General features: G+C 40.3%; 1 protein-coding gene across 1 annotated transcript; it reads left to right on the top strand.

The window, feature by feature from the left end:
* Positions 1-848: 848 nt before the first annotated feature.
* On the top strand, positions 849-10,048 carry LOC134668726 (UDP-glycosyltransferase UGT5-like). Its single transcript, XM_063526167.1, has 4 exons — positions 849-1,710; positions 7,915-8,134; positions 8,878-9,097; positions 9,471-10,048. The coding sequence occupies exons 1-4, from the start codon at positions 892-894 to the stop codon at positions 9,730-9,732; spliced, it is 1,521 nt and encodes a 506-aa protein (XP_063382237.1). The 5' UTR covers positions 849-891; the 3' UTR covers positions 9,733-10,048.
* Positions 10,049-10,383: the final 335 nt, after the last annotated feature.

Genomic DNA, 10,383 nt, shown 5'->3' with positions numbered 1-10,383 from the left:
TGACAGTTGTTCCTATTCTGTTGGCACTTTTGTATTAAGCGAGCAATGTAATGCTTGAATACGAAATTATTAGTACCTACCCAAACTGAAATGGCGACATTTCGATCACTCGCCCCCTTCCCTTCGCCCTTCGGCCCAGAATAAAGGTCTGTGCACACCCGGCTGCGTGCGTATGACGCGCACGACGTGCGCGTGCGGCGACGTTGACATCTTCTTTATCAACTGGCCGGAAGAAGCGTTAAATCGGCAGTTATGGAAAATCAGGGGATTCTCCCTCCTTTGCCCAACAGTGGGACACTCAAATAGGCTCAGAAAAAAAAGTATATGGAAAAATCTTACACAAATCGACCGTAATTGCACCGACTGATTACAGTAATTTTGTGAGGCGTAATGTTGCAGTATGTATTGTTTGAAGTAAATTTCCTTGTAAGTAGTGCAGTTTGTATCAAATGTAGCTATGAAACTATACGTCAAAAGTGTCTACCATTTTCTAACAGCATAACAAAAATAGATGTGCCTCTATAATGTAGAACGGTTAGACTGTAACATATACTTTGGACAGAAAACTGTAGACTATAGATATATCTCTATTTGAAAAAGTATTTTTGGGTGGCAGATACTTTTGACACGTTGATTCATCCGCTACTATGGATATTGATGCTGACTGTACCTAACCTTGTACTCAGTTATCAATTATAGTAATTACAGGCTAGAACTGTCCGATCATTCTCGAGGCTAAGACAGTGATGAATTATTCAAACGAATATCGCTTCTATAAACCTAACATTAGATTGAAATACCTAACCAGCGTTTCTTAGTACATTTTCACAATCCCTCACAAATGACAGCATTTAGTTGGTTTTCTACGCATTTGTGACAATCGGCTTGAGAATGGTGGGTGGATGGCGATGCGCGTTTATTATATGCATCTGCGTATGGTACGGAGATACCGCGCGGATACTCATCGTAGTCCCAACTCCTTCTATTAGCCATCAGGTAGTGTTCCGTCCAATAGCACAGGAGTTAGCAAAGCGTCATCGTGTTGTTATTTTGACTACTGACCCAGCGTTTCCAGATCAGGCCCCGCCGAATCTCACAGAAATAGATCTCCACGAAAGCTACGCTCCATGGATCGACCGCTTTGTTAAAGCCGCCACTGGAAAGCGAAATGATTTATACAAGCAAGTTGATACGGCGTATGATCTCATTTTAGAAATATTCCCGAAGCAAATGAAAAGTGAGGCTGTAAAGAAAGTGTTTGAAAAAGAAAAGCATTTCGATTTAGTGATCGCAGAAGCATGGACGAGACCGGCACGGGCACTGTCTCACGTCTTCAAAGCGCCTGTTATATTGATGGGTTCTCTTGGGGGAATGGATGAACATTACCAATTAATGGGTGCTCCTTTCAACCCAATATTGTACCCAGACTTCCTGCGCACGCGTCTGTATAATCTTACATTATGGGAGAAAATAACAGAGATGTATAACCGTTACCTAGTGTATCGATTAATGATGTCGTATCAGGAAAAAGAAGATGTTATGCTTCGAGACTTGTTTGGCAAAGATACGCCTCCATTAGAGGAGTTGAATAAAAATGTGGAGTTACTGATGGTGAATATAGATCCTGTGTTTGAGGGCTACCGCCCTGTGCCGCCTAATGTGATACATTTGGGGAGTCTTAATTGTGCGCCGTCTAAAGATCTGCCTCAGGTAAGTCTACATATCCGTACACTGTCTTATTGAACTGTTAACCATCTTAAATATCATAATTGCTTAATTTAGCTCTCCCTTGACACTGGCTAAATTGTCCCACTGGACTGAATAGCCATTTATTTAAAAAAACTGAACTGTTTCATAACAAGAAATTAGGTACAAAAAAGCACCCCCGCCTTGTGTCGTATCCCTGATTGCTGAGGGTCGTAGCCTCCACGAATTATTTTGTAGACTAACTCTTTCCACTTGTTGCGATCTTCAGCAGTGTGCAGTGCATCGTGGATTTTAGATTTTGTGCCTTCGCGGATCTGGTCTGTCCATCGCATTGGGCTTCTTCCACGTGGTCGCCTTCCTTGGACTTTTCCCGTTACTAGAATCATTTCCAGATTTCCTTTTTCATTCTGGCTATGTGTGATAAAAGCATCACGTGGTCACAAATAATTCGTGACATCAATCATTATCATTATCATCATTGCAATTATAAATGTTAAATCAGCGTTTCCATCGTGAAAAGGTGATAGATAAGCAAAGGTCAGCGAGTGTGAGCTATTTGCCTAGCAATAAGACGTAAGAATCGTCAAATTATAAGGTTAACTCACCCTCGCCGAACTCTGCAGATAAGAAAAACAAGATAATGGGCCCGATTCAAATATAACAACTTGTTACGGTTTTGATCTTATGCATGCATGAGCATGAATGCGAAATGAAGTGAAAGCCATGCATAAAACGCGCGCCAATCCGTTCTTCCGGCGACCGGTTTGGTTCCTTAAGTTCTGTTTTCACTTTTTATCAGGTGTGACTAGGGTCAATCGCTAGTCAGTTGTATATAAAAACCCGTCAAGTGCGAGTTGGACTCGCGTTCTAAGGGTTCCGTATCCGAGTCCGACTCACGCTTGACTGCAAATTTCTAATAGGTTTTCCTGTCATTTATAGGTAAAATACTATTTTGTGTATTTTTTTTTCAAAATTTTAGACTCAGTAGTTTTAGATATAAAGGGGAGGAATGGTCGGACGGAAAGACATACGCACGACTCGCACGAGCGATCTTATTAGGGTCCTGTTTTTTCCTTTTGAGGTATGGAACCCAAAAAAAGTGGTCAGCACCAATCAGCTTAAGCCGCTAATTGGAGCTTACGAAATGCATTCACATTTCTTCTCATGAGGCAGACTCAAGGTCGAATCAACATAAAATGAAAACCTGGAATTGTATTCTTATTTTCATCACTCAGTGTCTAAAATGACTTTTCATTAAACAGAAACGAAATCACAAATTAGAACACGCATTATTATCAAATTGTAAATACAGAATCGACATTTCGTCTTAATTTAATCTTTGTGCGTAACGTTATGTAATCATGGATGCGTATATTGCCTATATTAATTGCAGTAGTTTTCCGTATAAGAAGACCCTAACCTTAGGCACCAATTTAGTTACCAAGTTTAATCATCACGGTTAAGAACTGTACAGGTTTATAGATGATGTGGAAGTCCAAAAACATTGAAATTAAATAACCAGAAAATTTGCTTAGTAAGTTTTTACTTATCAGTCTTATCACTCAAAAATTGCAGTCTGTAGTGAGTATTTATCGCATTTGTGAAAATCGGCTTGAGAATGGGGGGTGCCTGGCGATACGCGTTTATTATTATGCGTCTGCCTGTGGTACGTAAATTCCGCGCAAATACTCATCGTAGTGCCAACACCTTCTATTAGCCATCAGGTACCATTCCGCCCAATAGCACAGGAACTAGCAAAGCGTCATCGTGTTGTCATTTTGACTACTGACCCAGCCTTTCCAGACGAGGCCCCGCCGAATCTCACAGAAATCGATCTCCACGAATCCTACGCTCCATGGATCGATCGCTTCATTAAAACCTCCACTGGAAAGCCAAATGATTTATACACGCAAGTTGATACGGCGTATGATCTCATTTTAGAACTATTCCCGAAGCAAATAAAAAGCGAGGCTGCAAAGAGGGTGTTTGAAAAAGAAAAACAGTTCGATCTGGTGATTGCAGAGGCATGGACGAGACCAGCGCTGGCACTGTCCCACGTGTTCAAAGCGCCTGCAATATTGATAGGTTCTTTTGGGGGAATGGATGAACATTACCAATTAATGGGTGCTCCTTTCAACCCGATATTGTACCCAGACTTCCTGCGCACGCGTCTATATAACCTTACATTATGGGAGAAAGTAACAGAGATGTATAACCGTTACCTGGTGTATCGGTTAATGATGTCGTATCAAGAAAAAGAAGATGTGATGCTTCGAGACTTGTTTGGCAAAGATACCCCTCCGTTAGAGGAGTTGAATAAAAATGTGGAGTTACTGATGGTGAATATAGATCCTGTGTTTGAGGGCTACCGCCCTGTGCCGCCTAATGTGATACATTTGGGGAGTCTTAATTGTGCGCCGTCTAAAGATCTGCCTCGGGTAAGCATTTGTACCGTTATGCATATCTGCAAGGTCCCTTAAATATATTATAAATAAGCAAAATTAATTATCTGCCGTGGTCCTACTGCATTTATCCTATCAGTCAGACCACATGAACTTTTATTCCGACTGGTTCGATTGTCCAATCGGACTATCATTTTCTTCGACGTCTTACTACTATTAATAGGACCACGTGGCTTAAGCTAAGAAATCAAAAGTTCACGTAGGCCTACGCCTACGCCTACGTGAACTTTTGATTCCTGTTGGTCCGATTAACTAATCGGACAATTAGAAACTGTCGTTTTCTTAGACCAAGTGGTTCCACTAATCGGATCCCGCGTTCTAGACATGAGTAAAGGATGACTCACGTTAGACCGGGCCGTGTCCAGGCCGGAGCTTCCGGACCTTCGTTTTGTATGGAAGGCATCACGTGATCACCTGTCATCTGTCATAGAAAAGTAAGCGCCGGAAGGTCCGGCCCGGTCTAACGTAAGTCATCCTTAACGCGACCTGCGTCCTTCACAGAGCCGTGCTGCATAGGTGCGATGACGAGCGAAGCAGAAAAAAAACATGTGGTCCGATTGGTAGGACAAAGGCGGACCATGTGGCCAGAGAGGTTACCTTTTATCTCATAACTGCTGAATTAATGTCGATAAAATTGATAATTAAGGAGATAATTTGAATGGAAAATTGATATGGACATGGCCGACATGGGATAGTTTGAATGAATCGTGATAATCTCGCAGATAGATTCGCGGGCATACGCAATTGCCAACTAGAGATTTCTTTGCACAAGAAATTGGTTATTTATTTAACCATTCTAATGATTTAATTGACCACCACAACCTTTTATTAAGCAACTACATAATGCACACTTGGGGCCCGATTCCGATTTTGAAATAGACATCTATAGATATCCTTTAGACATCACCAAGATACGATAACGATATGTTTAAGATCTAACCTGTCAAAGAACTGTGTCCCGAATTGGGCCATATGCTGTATATATTATTTATATATATCAGTGTATAGCGTGCTTCGAGTGTAGAAAGAAAATACATATTTTAAGTCCAGAATCTGCATGCGTTAGAAATTACGAGATGTCAAAGTAGGAATCTCAACCAAACATCGAATCTTCATCAGAAGTGTCAAATCCTATAAAAATTCTTCTTTACCAGAAGAAGGCGTCTTAATGGGTTCCTTTTGGTGCCTAGTGAATCCTAAATACCATATAATTGAAGCTATATGTGCGCAACAGCCTACAGTTTGAGCATCATTCTTATAAGTGCAGTAGCATTTTCAGGTTGACCCTGTATCGGAGTCTGGTTCGTTCCTGCCGATACATCTACCGCTCGCATCCTTCCTCTCCAGGACGGACTCCAGAGACATTAAAATCGCTTTTCAATCGCAGTTCTCTTGCCATAACGGCATAGCATGCGTCCAGGGTCTTGGCCAAACGATAAAAAGATCTAATTTGTTACCATCGTCACCACGGGCACCTCCCCGTGGTGACGGGTCACCTGCCCTGAGTGCAAGAAGATATATAATTAAATTATGGAAATGATTCATAAAAAAATGTCCATGTATACTTGTCATAGACTCCCACGGACCACGTTATTGATCCCTACACATCAACTTATGCATGCATGATATACTCATACAAACAGAGTATTTACAACGCTCTTTCCAATGATATATAAGTTTTGGTTATACGTGGATGGCCCAAAATCATTATTATCAGGGACACAGTTCTTTGACATTTGTGCGATTCTGGAGATACTCTTGAACGATTTCCACAGGATATGACTTAGAGATCCAATTCACATCTAATAGATATCTTACTCTATCTAACGTGAAAGTGACATTGGTTGCCCGAATTGCGCTGCAAAAGAGAACTAGTTGATATCTAAACTATAACGTATCTAGAATGGATCTAGTACATGTCGTCTCTTGTGAATATCTTGAAGTTCGAATACGGCAGTTGATGTGTGTTTTGCTTTTATTGTCTGCACGTGTTCGTACCTACGTTTCGTTATCGTCACTAATTGATTTCTTATGTCTTTGATCACGATTAATATTTCATCGACTTATTACCGTCTACAATTAGCTGTAATTCCTACATTTTTTTATCATATATTAATGAACAAAATAAATAAATAAACTAAATATTGAAATTACAGTTATTCTAACATTAAGTAGGCAACTAATTCAGTAACGAACCCACTCGTAATTGTGTATAAACAATGTTGTTGCCGTAGATTTTATACACATTTAACCTTATATAGGGTAGCCAAATAATGGCCCACTATAACGAAATATTTTGAGTAAATATAAACAAGTTTAGGGGGCCAAAGTTGTTGTATATAACTCTTTGAGTTCGGATGCATAATATTATAAAAAGAGAATTTCCTGTTTTAAATAAAAACATGTCCAGGAAGCAAAAATAAATGGTTAAAATGTTATAAGAGCACACATGGCGTAAGTATTATTAAATTTCAATGCTTTTTACTAAGGCCTTGTGAATAATATCAAAAAGAGTATTAGTAAGTATATTAGATAGTCTATAATTTAAAAAGATGTGTCCCGCAGAGTTTGTTGCTGGTCCCATATTGGGAATTTTGGGATACCCTCCTCCAATTGAGGGGGGTTTTAAATCTTCTCGAGGTGTAGGGTTGGAGCTGGTGTAGCTTTATTTGATGTTTATAAGCGCATTGTAATATGCCTACTTGAGTAAACTATTTTTTATCTTAATTCTTTATCTTAGCCGTCTGGACGTCATCATCGTTAAGTACTCGTAATTTTTTGTTAAGAATATAAGCAATTTAACGTCTAGCTGCCCAGAGACCTATAAAAAGGTCTGCAGTTCCATTATAATTTGAACTTTGTGTTGACAAAATAGAGTTTCATTTTGCTTGGCAAGGTTTGAGGTATGGGCGGCTAGAGGATAAACATGGCAGCTAAGCTACGACGTTTGTCTAAACGCTGCAATATAATGACACATAATTATTTTCAATGCGACAGCAACTATGCAAATACACGACTTTAGAGTCGTTTTAATGATAGTGTGACGTAGTGACTTTATAATGTCTGATGATGATGATGTCCTCCCAACGTATCCGTCCACGGCGACATCCTGACAAATTAAAAAAGGGTCTATTACGTGCATGGGCGCGAGCGTGGCTATAATTTCTAAATACATGCTTTAATGTCTACAATGTCACGCAATAAATTTGGATGGCTATACAGCCCAATCCGAGCAATGTTTATAAGATGTCACAGTGATGCGATACTGATTTGTCATTCCCTAAAGTGACAATTCTTCAACCGAAAACGTAACTTCTTATCTTCTAGATGCGCGAGTTTTTCGTACTACCAAGAATACGGAACGGAGACGACTTTTACGACACGTCGGTACCTACGTGATGAAATCCATATATAATAATGAGATAGGTACCATACAATTTAGCTGAGATAAGTAATTCTAGGTCTCCCTTCTTTTGTCTTTTGAGTCCTGCCTTCCAGGATGTTAAGGAAAAAGTTGTCATACCGTATAAGGTGTCTTACTATCATGCCTCTTCTATTTCTTATTGTATTTAACAAGCATCGCTTTCCAAAATAATGCGTCGTCTGAGGAAATTAAAACACTCGCAAAAAAAAGAAATGATTGGTTATCACTCTACCGACAGGAGCAAAGCTCTTAATTGTGATGATGATGATGATGATGACCATAAAATTACCTAAAATACCGATCTAGATACCTTCGTTCCAGGACCTAAAATTATGGATGGACTCATCAAAGCACGGAGTCATCTACATGAGTTTTGGCACGAACACGGATCCGTCGCTACTTCCACCGGAGCGTATGGCGATCTTCATTCGGGTCTTCGAGACACTGCAGTATGATGTGCTGTGGAAGTGGAAGGAGCCACCAGCGGGACTGCCGGCTAATGTGCGGACGTCGGCTTGGTTTCCACAGTCTGATCTGCTACGTAAGTATCTAGCTTATACAATGATCCTTCCTCCACCTTCTCTGACTTTGATGTAGTCCAACATTTTGTTAATGTAACAAGGATCGCACAGGGTAGGAACGAATAGCGAAATCTAGTGTCGGAGGCCAAGATCCACTTCGGGTTGCTGAGCCAGTGAAGTAAGTAAGTAAAAAGGATGGCATAGGCAAACAAGAGTCTTTATGATATTTTCATTGTAACAGGCTATAGAAGTGAAAAGAACTTACTACAAAACTGCTAGCCAATATGAAAATGTCTTCATTGCTTCCTCAGTTTTTTATTACTGCAATGATAATTAGAATAATTTCATTTATTCATGGCAAACTAAAACTACATTTCATACAAACGTATTATAAAAATAATATTTAAGGCATAAAGTACATACATAGTAGTAAGTATTAGTGGTAAGCATATACAGTTTACCACGAAATGGTCCCGCCTCAGCATGATGCTAACCCGAAAGCCAGCGCTGGGCTATAACCGCGAATATCGAAGTTCGCAAATTGCGGGCATTTTTCTCTGTCACTCTTATTACGCCTTCATAGGAGTAAAAGAGAAAGATCCCCGCAATTTGCGAATTTCGGTTTTCGCTGTAGCCCCTCTGGTCTTCCGGCGATTCTCGGGATTCTAAGTACATAGTGTATAGGTACGAGTGTAAAGATTACTGGCGTGTTTACGCCGGCGGACAATGATGAAGTCTACATGGATAATGATTTTGTACGCAGGTCACAAGAAGGTGGTCCTCTTCATCACCCAAGCAGGCCTCCAGTCCACAGACGAGGCCCTCCGCGCTGGTGTGCCTCTCCTAGCCTTCCCTATGCTCGGTGACCAGTGGTTTAATGCTGAGCAATATGAAAGGCTTGGTGTGGGGCGAAGGCTGGAGTTGACTTCGCTTACTGAAGACCAACTACGGGAAAATATTGAAGAGCTTATAAGGGATAAAGGGTAAGATGTTTTTTAAACAGTGTAGGAGGTGGTAAACAAAGTTCCAATAGTTATTAGCCTCATAGATGAGCAAGAGTTTAAGAAAGATACAATAGGGAAAATTTTCTGTGAATTTAACGATATATCTGGACTAGGCTTTTGGAGTTTACGAAATTATCGTCATTGTTGTCAGTCAAATATCTACCTTATCTTCAATTGATATTTCTCACGAACGAGTAGTTTGACCACTGTCACATACTCGTACATAACCACATTATTGATGAGTTTGATGACTTTAAATTAAGCTACCAAAAACAAGCTGCAGACTTGTGTATGAGAAAATTGAGAAAGAGACACGCCTACCTTATTAACTCCTTTATATTTTTAATTTCAGTTACCGCTCCCGCTCAAAGCTTCTAAGCGAAGAGATGCAAGACCGCTCCGAGTCGTCACTCGAGCGCGCCATCTGGTGGATCGAGCGCACATTGCGGCGTCGCACGCGCAGGCGCGCCCCCGCCGTACACGTCAGCTGGCTTACCTTCATCGATGGAGACATAGTCGCGGCCGCTCTTGTGTTGATCATTGGTGTATTGCTGGTACTTTTAGGGTTGTATAAAGTATTAACTGGACGAAACGTAAAAGTTAAAACTACTTAATCGTAAACCAGCCATATGATGGTTGTGATTAGCACAGCTCAAAGTCAAATGGTTGTTTCCTCTCCTCCCCAAACTTTAGTATCTAAAGGTGACAATCCATTTCCAACGACAGCTGCATTACTGTTCATTTTACTATGGAAATTGACTATAACAGCGACGCGTTCAGTACTAGTAGTGCAGCTGCAGTCAGAAATGGAATGTTTACCATTAATTGCAGTTTTTATTTATTTACACTTTATTGCACAAAATATAAACAACAATATACAAATGGCGGACTTAATGCCAAATGTCATAATAAATTCATATATTTTAACAATATTTTTTTTTATCTAACCGATATTTTTAATGTTCCGTACAAAACTTTGTTTATCATTAATTGTACGTGTGATTTAAGAATGACTCATGCTAAACCGGGCCGGAGGTTCCGGAGCTTCGTTTTCTATGGAAAACACCACGTGATCACCGATCAGCCGTCATAGAAAATGACGTGTCGGACGCCTCGGCCCGGGCCCGGCCCGGTCTAGCGTGATGACTCACTCCTTTATAGTTGACCGAAACTATTACAATTTGTTAAACAATTTGTACTCCTATTCTTTAGATAAAATAGCAATGGCGTAACCTGTTTTCCAAGATCTCTAGAAGGTCTAGAAC

This window comes from Cydia fagiglandana, chromosome 11 (genome assembly GCF_963556715.1).
Source record: "Cydia fagiglandana chromosome 11, ilCydFagi1.1, whole genome shotgun sequence".
Classification (NCBI taxonomy): domain Eukaryota; kingdom Metazoa; phylum Arthropoda; class Insecta; order Lepidoptera; family Tortricidae; genus Cydia; species Cydia fagiglandana.
This window is presented reverse-complemented; position numbering and strand designations above follow the sequence as displayed.

Coding starts and splice junctions, on each gene's coding strand:
- LOC134668726 (XM_063526167.1), top strand. CDS start 892: ATGGTGGGTGGATGGCGATGCGCGTTTATTATATGCATCTGCGTATGG. Junction 8,135..8,877: donor TCCACAGTCTGATCTGCTAC/GTAAGTATCTAG, acceptor TTTTGTACGCAG/GTCACAAGAAGGTGGTCCTC. Junction 9,098..9,470: donor GAGCTTATAAGGGATAAAGG/GTAAGATGTTTT, acceptor TTTTAATTTCAG/TTACCGCTCCCGCTCAAAGC.